The sequence below is a fragment of the Dermacentor silvarum genome, chromosome 7 (assembly GCF_013339745.2).
Source record: "Dermacentor silvarum isolate Dsil-2018 chromosome 7, BIME_Dsil_1.4, whole genome shotgun sequence".
In the NCBI taxonomy this organism is placed as follows: domain Eukaryota; kingdom Metazoa; phylum Arthropoda; class Arachnida; order Ixodida; family Ixodidae; genus Dermacentor; species Dermacentor silvarum.
In genome coordinates this window covers 50643790-50659895 of record NC_051160.1, presented here as the reverse complement: position 1 = coordinate 50659895, position 16106 = coordinate 50643790, and the positions used below count along the sequence as shown (strand labels likewise).

The 16106-nt window shown below is 45.3% G+C and overlaps 2 protein-coding genes across 7 annotated transcripts in view; both read left to right on the top strand.

Annotated features, from left to right (window-relative positions):
* LOC119458016 (uncharacterized) overlaps positions 1-16106 on the top strand; it is a 210529-nt gene that overhangs the window by 70941 nt on the left and 123482 nt on the right. The gene's annotated exons all lie outside the window — the stretch shown is intronic.
* The window catches only part of LOC119458014 (keratin-associated protein 10-4-like), a 39988-nt gene that overhangs the window by 2903 nt on the left and 20979 nt on the right, over positions 1-16106 (top strand). For all 3 annotated transcript variants that reach the window (XM_049670628.1, XM_049670627.1, XM_037719803.2), the window contains exons 3-7: positions 1287-1379; positions 4493-4594; positions 6740-6793; positions 8499-8591; positions 9822-9923. In XM_049670628.1, coding sequence (XP_049526585.1) covers positions 1287-1379; positions 4493-4594; positions 6740-6793; positions 8499-8591; positions 9822-9923 — 444 coding nt within the window. The remainder of the gene's footprint in view (positions 1-1286; positions 1380-4492; positions 4595-6739; positions 6794-8498; positions 8592-9821; positions 9924-16106) is intronic.

Below are 16106 nucleotides of genomic sequence, written 5' to 3'. Positions count from 1 at the left end.
TTTGAAAACGCAAGACAAGTAATATAAGGTTAATATTAGGCGCATGAACTCATGACCTTAGGTGTTAATTAGGGCAAAGATAATTGAGGACCAGTTATTTAAGGTAGCGTCAATTAAGGCACTCGAACCAATCACTTTTGGCGGGAGAAAACAAGTAATAAGAAGTCATAACACGCTAGAATGAGAATGGCAAGTGATTCAATTATTGTCTCTTGTGCGCGCAGGCTCTCGCCTTCACCCTCTTTGGCATGTTCTAAAGTGCCTGTCAATCCTTACACCACAGACAAATAGCCTGAAAAATGGCCAAAATTTAAAAAATAGCCTAAGGCAGTCAGCCTAATAGCCGCCCTTGAGCTTAAAAACACAAAGGGGTGGACATTACTGGCACGATAAATCAGAATGGTTATTCGAGTAATTACGTAGTTTAAATCATTACCTTACAGCAAATCTTGCAATTTTCAACTTGTATTGGAAGAGTTGCAAGGCATATCCACTAAGAAAACAATTTTGAGGGTCACACGAATTTCAAGTATACGCATGAAAGGAAGTGAACATGCACTAGTGTTCTACTTGCTTTCTTGACAAACTATGTTTTAGGCATTCAAGAACAAAATCAACTAGAACGACCACTTGTATCGTCTTAAAATTTGGGGTGAAACATGTTGAAAGAGGTTTCAACCGAAAAATTACTTCCGAGTGAATACGCCTTGTGAACTCACCATCTGTTATTTGTATATAGCAATATCTGGCCCATAGCACTATTAAAACAAGGCAATTAGGGAATGTTAATTAGGGAATAAGTAAGTTGCGTATTTTATTTATCGCGCAAGTAATGTCCACCTCTTTCGGTTATCCAGCTAAATGACTAGAAATATCCTATCTGCCACAGGCGATATTAGAAATTTTGTATGCTCTCAAAAAATAAAACACCCGGCATATTCTTTCCAACCTTCTTACACTCCTCGCACTTGAAACAGCAGACTCCTAGAAGCCCTGCTGAAAAAGCAGCTGTTTTACCGACAAAGAAATTTCAATGCGTCCAAATGTCGGCTTGAGGCTGCGGCACTTGACGTAGCTTGACGTAGATAAAACATTTTCTGAAAAATAGCTGTTGTATCTATAGCCTTCATACAGTTCCAATTCTTTCGTCTTTGATCCGATTCACGCTGGTATAGTTATTTCGCGATGACACACTCGAGCTAAGACAACCGTCAAGCAACTACTTTTACCTTCGTGTATTTTATTTGCTTCCACTTTTATGATGTGATTGTATATTTATTCCACAGACAAGCCTCCTTGTCCGCCCACGAGGTGCGTCCATGCAGCGGAACCGGATATCTGCTGTTTCAAAGGTGTACGTAAATGCACGTGCCACTGTGGTCAGTATTTCACGACTAATAATGTAGAATTACGTACTAAGGCACGTGATAAATGACCCAAATGGTGTTACCTATCCTATTGTGTATGATTTTTTATGTGCAGGAGTGTGTAAGGGGGGGGGGGGGTGTTAAACACCCCCCTGCTGACTTGTATGTCAAACATGTGGATGAACGCACGATCGCCATATTCACATTGAAATGGAATCAATTGTAGGATCGTTGACAAGAATAATGGTAGTTTTATTGATCAGCAATGCAGTGTGCCGCGTTTTGTAAGGAAACTTTTGCAAAATTTCGGAAGACCCTCTTTGTCGCAAAAATCTGTAGCCGGCTAATCAATGTATTTGCTACAACGGAAATCATCGGCTTCATCATCGACCTCACTGCGCTAATGCCTTCAATTGCGCCATTACAGAAGTAACTGTGATTTCTGGGAACTTGATGTATGAAAACATCGGGCAGGCACATGGGATTGTAGATATATGTATATATATATGTATATATATACATATAACCCGTGGACCATAAGAGTTACAGAACGGATACCAAGAGAAGGGAAGCGCAGTCGAGGACGGCAGAAAACTGGGTGGGGTGATGAAGTTGAGAAATTTGCAGGCGCATGTTGGAATCAGCTAGCGCAAGACAGGGGTAATTGGAGATCGCAGGGAGAGGCCTTCGTCCTGCAGTGGCCCTAAATATAGGCTTATTGTATATATATATATATATATATATATATATATATATATATGGTGTCGACGGGTACCATAGAATACTTAGATTGGGATGATTATGACGCCTCTACAGCTGAGAATGCGTGCCTCACAGGAGACCTTGCACACTGTGATTTATCGAACGTGACGTTTCTTTAACTCGTACATTTCTTGCATTTGCGTGCACACTGCGATGCCAATCCAGTACACACCACAAACTTCAAGCATTCTGTTAAATGCCTCCAAAATACACGTAGAAATACATGTCTTCCAGCACAACGGTTCGATGCTCTTACCAATATACCATATTCGCGCATAGGCTTCTCCAGCGCCAGTCGCACTTTTATATGTCTGCCGCATGTGTCAGGCGCCACTTTCTTGAATTGTTCCCTCGTGGGAACTGGCGGTTTGTGAAGCTTTGTTAGATTCAAATGCCTCCGGGATCGTCCCACATCTTTACAGAGCAATGCACATTGTGTCGGCACACATTTTTCACCGGAGCTACAAAGTTTGTGAGGTCTGCCTGTATTGCTATCGCATTAATAAAAAAGTCAATTGTAGGTCAGCGGCTGTGTGTCCACCTAATTCGCGTTTTCTACTCTTTCATCGCCCGACTTACCCCTAACAGTACATTACTCCTGCTCTTATTTCTAAGGGATTCATCAGATGGGCAGAAGGTGACATCTTATTGATCCCTCCTAGAGACGTTCTGGCGCTGCTGTTCCTAGTCAGTAGTGTCATGCTAAACGAGCCTTAGAGAACTCTACAACAGCTTATATCTTGGCTGAGGACCGGAGTTTTTCTGTCCGCAGAGCCGTCAATAAAACTAATTGAGTACCACACATCCTGCAAGAACTCTATTCAGATAAGCGATCACACATTAAAAATAGCAAACATAATTTACCAGTTTCCAGTCCCAGTTGTTTAAATAAGGTGAGACAGTTACATTACGCGAATCTGAATGACAAATGTGTGGCAAAAAGGCGGAAAACATTTCCATTTGGATTCTCGGCAATAAATCAAATGTATTACTCATAACTGACAATAATTCAGTGCGTTGTAGGCGGCCGGTGGTTCTTGAGACTTCCTAATTCGCAACCATGACAGTCTGAAATATGTCCACATATTAGGTCAGGGCCACTTTTAAACTACAGAAGGCAGTTTACACGCACTTGGCCGCAATCTTGAAAGACAATGCGCCGAGGCCGGTTCTCAGCGTAACGCGACGCATGGAGATTTGTATATTTTAAGCTAAAGCAAAATTAATCGGTGGCCCAAATCTAGACACTATGTAATTAGGATTGCTCAGATTAAGATTTCTGAGAGTTTTTTCTTTTGCCGGTGTAATATATTTCCTACAGAACGTTATGCCTCCTGTTGGAAATTTCAAACTCACGCGATCATCTCAGGGGCTTTTGTGTTAACATGATTCCCTTCACATTGATGAATAGAGGAGAAATTCTGTGCAATAGGTGAGACCTTACAGCACTAAGGTTTTTATTTCCAAAGTATTATCTAATCTAATCCTTGTTTCATTTTGTTGCAAGGCAACAAGTCCAACGCTCGTTTTCTTTTGACGCAAGACCACATATCAAGGCGTGAAATATTTGACTGCCAACTATGCAATAACAGTATTGAGACACGCGTTTTCTATTCACTGAAATGTACGCTCTTGCGGAACAATGATGCAAATGGGTATCCTAAATTTGCGTTTCGAAGCATAATAACGTAGATATAAAAATTTAGAAAGGCTCGGTTTTCAACATTCCCCTCAATGTTGCCTAGAAGCAAAGTACAGCGAAACACCATCAAAATTGGAGGACGCTTAAGCTTCGCCTGTAAGAGTGGAACGCGATAGCATTCAGAGATCCCTGGCTGCTTGTTGGGCTTTTGTCTCGTATATTCAAATTACATTCCGATGCTATCACGTCTGTAGGTTGGGGTTAAGTCGTACTTTAGGATTTTTCTGACCCATTTTACTTTGAGAAATTTAATTTTTGTTCAATAACGCCTTACGCTAAGCGAAGGGTCCACCCGCTCAGGGTGGTTCGGGATGATGTGGTTCAGCATGCTTATTTCCGCCAGACGCCGATGCTTGCGCCGACACCCACACCGACGCCAACGCTGGATTTTCTGAGACACGGGCCCTTTAACGCTGTCACTTTAAAATTATATACTGGGGTGCACTTGTAATGACGACCGACCAATGTGTGGTTGTATTTTTTTTCTGAATGTGGTTGTATTGCACCTTTCAACAGAGGAATTGACTTCAATTGTTCCATTAGGTGCCCGCCCATGCATGTTTTTATTTTAGCAATTGACGCGGAATTTCTTTTATTATTGAGCGTGGTACAGTTAGTATGATTAGTATTGTAAACACAAACAATATATTTTTTGTTGCAGCTAAATCTGCAAGGCACTGCACAAATGAGTCAACAAAACACTGTGGAAAGACAGGCATACCAGTTTGCGCCAAGGAAATAGGTAGAACGATCTGCCACTGTGGTGAGTGATTCGTTTTAAGGTGAAACAAACTTTTAAAAGAATCCCGTCACATCTGCCTACGGCACTTATCAACTACTGGGTAACCTGCTCTACGTTTATAAAAGTACCCAATACATAAGCTCTCACCTAGAAGGTTATATACTGTTTCTTCCAACTGCCCTTGATAGGTATAGGCGTATAACCATGAGCTATAAATAACAAGTATGCTTTTTTAAATGCCACCGCTAGCCATTGACATGTTGGCAGCCACCAACATCGCATGCAAATAGAAAGTATGCGCTGGAAGTTGCAGCATTCAAGAATTATCCAGTGTATGTACACGACAATTCTAAAGATTCAAATAATACTAGTAAGTGCAAGTAAGCGAGGAAAGCGTAAAATGAAGACGTGGGACCGTTGCCCACCTGCGGCGAGTTGTTCTATTATCCATTTTAATTTCCATTCATTTATCATTTCTTTAATTTAATTAGTAAGTGCAAGTAATTTCCCTAAGTTGTCCTTGGTGTCTTTGTTTGTTGGCTTCTTAAGTAAGATTATTAAAAATTGGGCCCCGCGCGCCGTCCTCTTTCTTCTCGTTCACGTACTAGCGTATTATGCCCCTGTAGTTTCGAGCGGAACGTGAACATCTATTATTCTGATCTCATTGAACACGTCCAGAATAAATTGATATCCATTTGCAAGCACCGCTTTTGCCGTTTTGGTGGCCATAGTTCAGCAATCTCAAATATACCTCAACTCACCTCTAAAATCACCTCTAAAATCTAAACGCATAAATTTGAACATCTGGTTCCGCTATAAGGAGGCCCATAGAATTATATTTTGTCCAAAGCTTTTTGATTATGTGCAGTTTTCCGTGTCGCAAACGCAAAATTGCAACCAAACAGAAATAACAGGCAGCCTCTCTCGTTTTCTACGTCGCCTTGTCTCGTTAGATAATGTCCTGTGGCTCACCTACAAAAAAAGCAACGCGAATAAATAAGTAATAAGTGATCCGCCAGTATTTCCATATTTAAGAGTTCATTTCTTGTGTTTTATATTCATGTATGTAGATAATAAGCTTGTATGAATAACGAACTTTTACGTACTCCTCCTCGTATTCTGTTCCCTTGTATGTTTCGTTTCCCCATATCACATTGTTTTCGCAACCACATTTGTCTTCTCTGTACACTTTGCCTCACTCATTACTTTTGAAGTGGACAAGTACGAAGGCTCTGTAGCTGTTTCTGGGCACTCTTATAAACATTTGTATGAGTGGTTGACAATTAAAACTCGTGATATATATTACTTTTATTATGTTGTTGTTATGTACCTGTTTATACTGATTGTCTTTATTTTACAGGACATTTTATCCTGTAACTGTCTGTCGTATTTGTATTACCTATTTATTATTTTGTTTTATTTTGTTCCTCTGTGCACTGTGTTTATACCTTCGATTGTTCCTGGGCAGAGAAAAGGATTCATTGATTAATATGTCTGGCAAGCAGTGGTTGTACGCTGCGAACAGTGTTCCAAACGGGATCATGCGCCCTCACACGAAATTTCTGCGAGGACTGTTCCTTCTGCATTCCAATTATGTTGGCAAACACATAACGGCGAATCTAGTAGCCTTCTCCAAAGTGGGCAGCCTGAAAACTAGAAGCTGTACGAGACATAAGCAGTCATTATTATTCCAATGCCAATGCATTTCCCGGCCTCGTTAACAACGGGTCAGCAATAAAACATTTGAAATGGAACTACGGTTAAAATCAGCAGGGCGCTGTCGATGTTGCCTCGCTGTGTAGTTACAGAATATTGACCACATGTTTCACAAATTATTTCTTGTCCAGCAAAACGAGTGGCCTTTTTGTGACCGCTGCTTTTCGTACAGAGAATGGGCGGGTAGAGATCGTGTACTTTAGCGTGGATGGGGAGGTATTTTGCCTATTTATTTCTGGCGTTAAGGTACACGTTGTAATGGTTTAGTTAGGTAGAGATTGTGGTAATGGTGTAACAGGTATTCTAGGCAAATAACATACTTATCACGATAAGGTATGCGACTAATGAGGTGCCTCACGTGGGAGTTCTTCCAGGAATAAATTCTGTAACAATATTTATCTTTCATTTCTTTCCTTTTCTGGACAACTTTATAACTTCAACACAACGAAGTAAATCGCGGACAACATAAGCCAGAGCTTCCACCCAAAAAACCCGGACGTCCAGGTAAGGCGAAAAGTAAAAAGTAACGTACCGATGTTGGACGCGCATGTATCGGCTTTGTACAGCTGCAGTGCACCAGGCGCCGTTATCTTCTTGCACTAGCAGATTGATTGAGACGCAAATGGTACATCAAAAACGCCAACGTTCACACGCTGTAATACTGAGAAGCATGCATTTTGAGTACAAGTCAGCTCTAACAAAAGCGTCGGCCACACATTTACCAACCTTGTGACACATCTGCGTAACTCAATTTATTAGATTTTTAAATTACTGAGACGTAAGCGAGCGCAGCTGTACAATATAGAAAATGAACAGCAACAATCTCACCTAATCTCTTCACTTTTAAAAGCTCCAGCGTAGGTAATGCTCACTAATATAATTTTTAAGTCGAATATGGTTTGTTTGAAGTGATGTCATTATCGTATTCGACAAAAATAATTTTATCGCAGTAGGTTTGCAACGTGGTACCGCCAAGTTCGTCGCACCGATCAGCGATTATTACAATTCTTGGTGGCCGACACCAGCGCGAAAAAGAATTGATAAAGGGAGAACATCCGTCAAAATTGCACCGAGTACAATTTTTTGTTTCTTTTTTTTTCTTTTTGTAGATATGGTGATGATTAGGAACTGTCGTCTGACTTTTTAAGCCCCGAAAAATTGCACACATTTGTGCGGAGCCGCAGATTGGCAAATCATTCATACAGCTTCAGCACGCAAGTAGAGAAAATAATATTCTGCAATAAAGCCCTAAATAGTTACTTTAGTGCAGACTTAATCATTAAGCAGCTGAGGTCGGGTAGTGGCCCAGTCTTGTTGCTTAGCAGAATTTTCTTTTACTGTGCTTGAAAGTGAAATACAGAAAATTATTACAAAACGCGATAATGAAGGTCGCATAAAAGGCAATTGTGTGATTATCACCACTTTAAAGATATGTGGCCTACAAGAGATATGCATACTGCAAGTACATTGCCACTCCAATGAACAGTTTCACATGATCGTGCTCTCTGTTGTTCAGGATGATCTTATCTGTAACGCTACTTTGTTGTGAAGCAGGTTTCGGATCCAGGGGCGCGATCTTGTACGCGTTCCAAAATGGAACGGGCGGCCTCCGTTCCATTTTGGAACGCGTACAAGATTGCGCCCCATACATCTTAAAAAGGCGTTCAGTTTACGGTTTCTCTTAAGCAGACAAAACTTCCCTATTTCTTGGCTCACATTATGCGACTGCAACTTATGTCCTGAAGATTCAGTCAGGCAATGAAATTAATGGACACTTATTTTAACCACCTTGACATTTAAATTTCCCGATCACGCGGCGCCCAAGTATTCCGTAAATCGCCTAGGAGCATATTTTGCGATATGCTCCATGTGAAAGTTGCGTCAGCTCCCACAATACCTCAGTTACACGTCCATAAAAACTCGCAAACTTGTAGGTTCAACTTAGTGCCGTAGAGAGCGGTATATGCAGGGCTCTTGTTTATTGCATCAAACAAAGCCAGAAAATGACTTATGAAGGACAACGAATTGAATAATACTTTTTTGTATAGCGTTGTTTTTCTGTGTGTGCTTTATGTGATAAAGAAATATGTAGAATATTGGTCACATATTGCTGCCGCTATGGGACATACTATCGGTGTCCTAAATGACTTCTTGAATGTTCCTAATATTATTCGGCAATGAGTGCCATGAATAAATTGGTCTCCCTCAGGCCAAACATCATGTAAAGCGACGAAATGCTACAATCCTGCAATGCCGCAGAACTGCTGCTTGATGAACAACGGCCAATGCTATTGCAACTGTGGTAAGTGTTATTTAGATCTGCTTTGTATTAAATATAGGCATGTTACTCGCCTAGTTGATACAATTTCACTATTCAGGAAATGCCACATGTCAATAACATAAGCCACTATGCTTGGCACTATGTTTATCCTCAGTATCTGAAGAATCGTTATAAGTTTGTTTTTCTGCATTTAGTTACATTTTCAGGTAACATGAAATAAATACACAATGGCCTTTTCGTATAATTTACTATAGTAAATAGAGTTTATAAGTTATCGACACACGCCACAGCAGTGTTTCAACGTTCCTATGTTTGCTCACTGAACACAGAAAATAGATATTCCTTTCTGTGAAAAAATATACCTATTCCTTGCTCTTCGTATGCTTATTATCCATGCAATAATCCTGCACGAAAGTGGAGGCGTCTTCTTGGGTTTGAAAGGTGGTTTTTTCACAGTGTCTTATTATGGAGAGTAGAGGAGAGAGAGAGATAGATACATTTAATGTAGTTGTCCTTATATTGGAAGTTTTTGCTCGACAAGTATGTTTTAAGCAGAAATGTCGGTTGTAACTGAACTTAGACATCGTAACAAGCGCTGATGGACGGGAACACAAAGAAGAGACAAGTAGGCTAGACGGGCGCTAGACATGAACTGAAAGTTTAATAACACTAACAGCAACATATATACCAGCGCAGAAACATACAAAAACAAAAATCATCAGGCAGAATTATCAGCGAAAGGAAATCATGCTTCGCTTTATACGTTTTTTCTTTTGCCTGCAAGGCCAGTGAAGGTGCGCTGACACATTTATTAGCTTCGGCACTGATACATAACGCTTCAAAGATCTCCCTTGCTTGCTGTGTCGAAATGCTGCGCAGGACCTGTGTGCCCTCAAAGTCCGGCTTGTATGAGGCGGCAGTTCACCGCCGACAGTGATCTGCCAAATGTCCGCCCCCCACCAATAAGTTAAGAGCTGTTAACTCATTCTTGGTTTTTGTATGTTTCTACGATCGTATATATGTCGCTGTTAGTGTTATTAAACTTTCAGTTGAAGTCTAGCGCACGTCCAGTCTAGTTGTCTCTTCTTTGTGTTCCCGTCCATCAGCGCTTGTTACGATGTCTAAGTTCGACAAGTATGAAGCTCCAATTTATAATACTTCGACGTATGTTCATTCTTTGATGAAAATTGGGCGTATTACGTTCATGGCAAGAATTGCCTAAAGTAGGATCATTTTAATTCTTTATTACAGTGGCGGCTAAAACCCTATGCAAGTCCGTATGGGCCCCGTCTTGTGGCGCAAAAGCCAAGCCAGATTGCACTGTTCAAGTGGAGAGAACCCTATGCAAATGCAGTGAGTCAAAATCTCGCAGTTACATTGGCCTCCTACTTGAAACAAGGTAAATTTTAACTGTGGTATCTTGGAATTTTAGTATTAGAGAGCCTTATATTGTTACTCGCCGTGGTTGCTTAGTGGCTGTGGTGTTCGGCTGCTAAGCACGAGGTCGCGGGATCGAATCCCGGCCACGGCGGCCGCATTTCGATGGGGGAGAAATGCGAAAACTCCCGTGAACTTAGATTTAGGTGCACGTTAAAGAACCCCAGGTGGTCCAAATTTCCGGAGTCCCCCACTACGGCGTGCCTCATAATCAGATAGTGGTTTTGGCACGTAAAACCCCATAATTTAATTTAATCTTTAGCCTTATATGGTTTATCAGTCATCTTTTATACAGCGCAGTGTCATCAATATCAGTTGTCGATATTCATTTGCAATGAGAATGCTGCAGCGATTGCCGCAGTTAAAGAACACAGACGAAGAGCTTGCGATTCATCAAGTTGTTTCACATATCTAATGTGCCGTCCGCAAGATATTACAAAGGCCCATAAAATATGCGCTGTATACCCTCCTCTGACGCGAACTCAAGCATGGGACATAATCGATATTTAAGTTGTTTTTATTGTCTACTGTTATGTTTTGAACTTGACACAACACGTTTTATAATTTAGATACCAGGGTCAGATGCCAAAAGCTGAGTCTCGCTGTCTCCACTATCTCCATCATCTCCTCATCTTCGCTATGGTAAAAAACTGCACTTCATTGTTAAACGCAGAGATGAAGATGAAACTACTTGTAGTAAATTGCCACGTTGCTGCGGCGCACAGTACTTTCACGCAATCTCAGTGATTCCGAAGCACACATGAAGATTGCTTTCAGCCAACTGGGGCGGCACAGACGTATAGAACAATTGAGTGTCGAATTTCTGGAAAGCCGACGATAAGAGTAAGAGTAAACCACTTCTTGACGGTTACACATGCATCGTACTTTATACCCAGAATGATTTTGTGTAACCACTTTTGAGTAACGTTCTGAAAAAAAGTTGAAGGCATTGTGTGATGTATTGTACAAGGGGTCTTTGGACGATATGTTGAACCTGGCTTTTCGTTTTCGCACTAACTTAACTACTTTTCTTTCGGAGCTATTTTACATTCGGCTCGCATACGAATATTCAAACGCAATTATGTTCAGCACAAACCGACATCGAGCCGCAATAATTCCACTCTATACGGAGGAGAGAACAAAATCTGCAAATAATTTATAGTAGCAAACTTTATATTGACACGTATACATGTTTATCTTTCACCGGTGGCCGCTTTTCCACCGGCTAACAAATGTTAAACGTCATCGCTCGGCGCAGGACGCGCCTGTATCGGAAGTTTCTAGAACGTTATCGATGCTTCTTTACCAGATGTCACGTAGTAGTGACGCTGAAGAAAACAGTCGTAAAACTGTGTACGAGGAAACTGGTTGTTTATTGGGCGAACCTGTGCCCACAAAAGCAAGGTACACTCAAAGCACAACGATAGCGGCGAACACAGTCGGCGATCGTCGAAAATCTGATCAACGGCAAAACGCGTCGGCTTTTATACCTGAGTCATCGAAGGTTCCAGAATAATCCCTGGTACGCGCGTGTCTTCCAAAAAGTTCTAGACCATTCGCGTCGCTCATACAATCAGATAACATAAGCGTCGGTGAAAACAGGCAATGGAAAGAAGCATCGATAACGTTCTAGAAACTTCCGATACAGGCGCGTCCTGCGCCGAGCGATAACGTTTAACATTTGTTAGCCGGTGGAAAAGCGGCCACCGGTGAAAGATAAACATGTATACGTGTCAATACCCTCCCTTTAAAAAGCATCGTCCCGATGCTACAAACAAATGTGAAAGCGAAAACAAAACCACGCGTAATAATGAAAAAAAAAAATAAAGTAACAAAGTACCTAAGTTCGTCAGCGGGCGTAGAAAGGCTTAAGACGCACCACATGGACGACTTCGGGTCGTGCGCGGCGCCGCTGTGATTGCGAAATGCCGTCTGGCACGACCTCATAGTCCAGTGCGCCAATACGTCGGATGATCTTATATGGTCCGAAATAGCGACGTAAGAGTTTCTCGCTAAGTCCTCGTCGGCGTATCGGAGTCCAGACCCAAACACGGTCTCCGGGCTGGTACTCGACGTAGCGTCGTCGAAGATTGTAGTGTCGGCTGTCGGTTCTATGCTGGTTCTTGATGCGCAGGCGGGCGAGCTGTCGACCTTCTTCGGCACGCTGCAAATAGGTGGCAACGTCGAGATTTTCTTCGTCAGCGACGTCTGGTAGCATGGCGTCAAGCGTCGTTGCCGGGTTCCTTCCGTAGACCAGGTTGAACGGCGCCATGTGCGTCGTTTCTTGCACGGCCGTGTTGTATGCGAAGGTCACGTACGGAAGGATGGCATCCCACATCTTGTGTTCGACGTCGACGTACATTGCCAGCATGTCGGCGATGGTCTTATTTAGGCGCTCGGTGAGGCCATTCGTCTGCGGGTGGTAGGCGGTGGTGCGGCGATGGCTTGTCTGGCTGTATCGCAGGATGGCTTGAGTTAGTTCAGCCGTGAAGGCCGTACCTCTGTCGGTGATGAGGACTTCCGGGGCACCGTGACGCAGGAGGATGTTCTCAACAAAGAATCGGGCTACCTCGGCGGCACTGCCTTTGGGCAAGGCTTTTGTTTCGGCGTAGCGGGTGAGGTAGTCCGTAGCTACGATGATCCATTTATTCCCAGACGTCGACGTCGGAAAAGGCCCCAGTAAGTCCATCCCGATCTGCTGGAACGGTCGGCGAGGTGGCTCGATCGGCTGTAGAAGCCCGGCTGGCCTTGTCGGCGGTGTTTTGCGTCGCTGACAGTCTCGGCATGTCCTTACGTAACTGGGCGACGTCAGCAGAGAGGCGAGGCCAGTAGTATGTTTCTTGTATCCTCGCGAGAGTGCGGGAAAAACCGAGGTGTCCAGCCGTTGGGTCGTCATGGAGAGCTTGCAGAACCTCTGGACGCAATGCTGAGGGTACCACGAGGAGGTAGTTGGCTCGGAGAGGCGAGAAGTTCTTCTTTAGGAGAATGTCGTTTTGCAAGAAGAACGACGCCAATCCTCGCCTGAACGCATTCGGCACAATGACGGTCTTGCCTTCCAAGTATTCTACAAGGCTCCTTAGTTCCGGGTCGGCTCGCTGTTGTTCGGCGAATTCGTCGGCACTGATGGGTCCCAAGAAAGTGTCGTCATCCTGGTCGTCTTGTGGCGGCGGTTCGACGGGGGCGCGAGACAAACAATCGGCGTCAGCGTGCTTTCGCCCGGATTTGTAAACGACGGTGATGTCGAATGCTTGAAGTCTCAGGCTCCATCGTGCGAGGCGACCTGAAGGATCCTTTAAGTTAGCTAGCCAACACAAGGCGTGGTGGTCGCTTACAACTTTAAAGGGTCTGCCATAGAGGTAGGGGCGAAACTTTGATGTAGCCCAGATGATGGCGAGGCACTCATTTTCTGTTGTGGAATAATTTGCTTCCGCCTTCGATAGCGACCGGCTAGCGTAACTTACAACCCTTTCTAGTCCGTCAGTCCTCTGCACAAGCACGGCGCCGAGTCCTACGCTGCTTGCGTCAGTGTGGACTTCGGTATCGGCATTTTCGTCGAAATGCGCAAGTATTGGCGGCGATTGCAGGCGTCGCTTAAGTTCTTCAAATGCTTCGACTTGCGGCGTCTCCCACTTGAACTCGACGTCAGCCTTCGTGAGATACGTCAGTGGCTCAGCGATCCGTGAAAAATTCTTGACGAAGCGCCTGTAATAGGCGCAAAGTCCAAGAAATCTACGCACTGCCTTCTTGTCAGCGGGCGGAGGAAAGTTGGAGATGGCCGCAGTTTTCTGAGGGTCGGGGCGCACTCCAGACTTGTTGATGACGTGGCCTAAAAACAAGAGCTCCTCATATGCGAAGCGGCACTTTTCTGGCTTCAACGTGAGTCCGGAGGTCTTGATTGCTTGAAGAACTGTTTCAAGGCGCCGGAGGTGTTCCTCGAAGTTTGAGGCAAACACAACGACGTCGTCCAAATAGACGAGGCAAGTCTGCCACTTCAAGCCTGCCAGTACTGTATCCATGACACGTTGGAAAGTGGCAGGCGCCGCGCAAAGACCAAACGGCATGACCTTGAACTCGAACAGTCCGTCTGGTGTTATAAACGCAGTCTTCTCCCGGTCCCTCTCGTCGACTTCGATTTGCCAGTAGCCGGTTTTGAGGTCCATCGACGAAAAATACTTTGCGTTGTAGAGTCGATCCAAGGCGTCGTCAATCCGTGGGAGGGGGTATACGTCCTTCTTCGTGATTTTGTTGAGGCGACGATAATCGACGCAGAAACGTAGGGTTCCATCCTTCTTCTTCACTAACACCACGGGGGACGCCCACGGACTCTTGGACGGCTGGATGATGTCGTCGCGTAGCATTTCGTCGACTTGTTGCCTTATGTCCTCGCGTTCGCGCGCCGAAACTCGGTACGGGCTCTGACGGAGTGGCCGGACATTTTCGTCGGTTATGATGCGGTGCTTGGCGACAGGGGTTTGTCGAACTTTTGACGACGACGAGAAGCAGTCCTCGTATTGCAGGAGCAGAGCCTTTAGTTGTTCTTTCTTGTGCCTGGGAAGGTTCTGATTGACGTCGAAAGTTGGTTCAGGTACTATAGTCGTCGTTGCAGGTACACTGGAATCCGTGAAGGCGAACGCACTGCTGGCTTGTACTATTTCGTCGATGTAGGCGACCGTGGTGCCTTTGTTAATGTGCTTGTATTCGGGGCTGAAGTTAGTGAGCATCACCCTTGCTTTCCCTGCACGTAGCTCAGCTATGCCTCTAGCGACGCAAATTTCACGGTCGAGCAGTAAGTGATGATCGCCCTCGATGACGCCCTCCATGTCTGCAGGCACTTCGGTACCGACGGAAATCATTACGCTTGAGCGAGGCGGAATGGTGACTTGTTCTTCAAGCACATTCAAGGCATGGTAACTTATGCTTGTATCCGGTGGTATCGCGTTGTGCGTTGAAAGCGTTATCGACTTGGACCTTAAGTCGATGACTGCGCCGTGTTGATTTAGAAAGTCCATGCCTAGGATGACGTCCCTGGAGCAGTGCTGCAGGATTACGAAGCTCGCCGGGTAAGTGCGGTTGTTTACCGTGACTCGCGCTGTGCAGATTCCAGTCGGCGTTATTAGGTGGCCTCCCGCTGTCCGGATATCGGGTCCTTGCCAGGCTGTTTTCACCTTCTTCAACTTGGCGGCGAACGGGCCACTGAAGACGGAATAGTCGGCTCCAGTGTCGACGAGAGCGGTGACGCTATGGCCATCGATGAGCACCTCTAGATCGGTAGACCGGCGTCTGGCGTTGCGGTTAATTCGTGGCGTCGGATCACGGCTGCGTCGGCTTGCTCTCCTGCTGCTACGTCGCGTCGGAAGGTCTTCTTTCGGCGGCGAAGTGTTGTCAAGGCTGTTGCTAGGCGGCGTGCTGATATCTCGTCGTGATGAATCGTGAATCGTCGTCGTCGGCGGCGTCGGAGGATCTTCGGCATTGCGTCGTACAGCAACCGCACCTCCATCGGTTGCTGCCTTTAGTTTCCCGGGTAAGGGCTGGGAGATCGGCCCCGGGTGGGACCGTTGTACTGACGGCGATGCGGCGAGATGTAGCGGCCTGGTGACGGCGAGCGTGAGGATCGTCGTGGTTGCCACTGGGCTCCGGCGAGGTAGTCGGCGATGTCGCGCGGTCGTTCACCTCGATCGGGACGCGGCGCGTTGACGGGGAACCCTCGTAGGCCCATCTCGCGGTATGGGCATCGGCGGTAGACATGGCCGGCTTCCCCGCAGTGATAGCAGAGCGGGCGGTGGTCGGGGGCGCGCCAAATGTCCGTCTTCCTCTGGTAGCTGCGCTGGGCGACGGGCGGGCGTGCTGGCGGCGGCGGCGGTGGACGACGGAACTGCGGCGTTACAGGGCCCTGGCGCGAGCGCGGAGGGGGGCCTTGACGACGGGCGACGGCGGCGTAGGTCAGCGCTTCCGGCTGGGGTTGCGGCGATTGTGGCTGCCCATCGGGAACTCCAAGTGAGCGCTGAACTTCGTCTTTGACGACGTCGGCAATAGATGCCACGTGAGGCTGCGACCTGGGAAAGAGCTTATGCAGCTCCTCGCGAACGACCGCTCTGATGG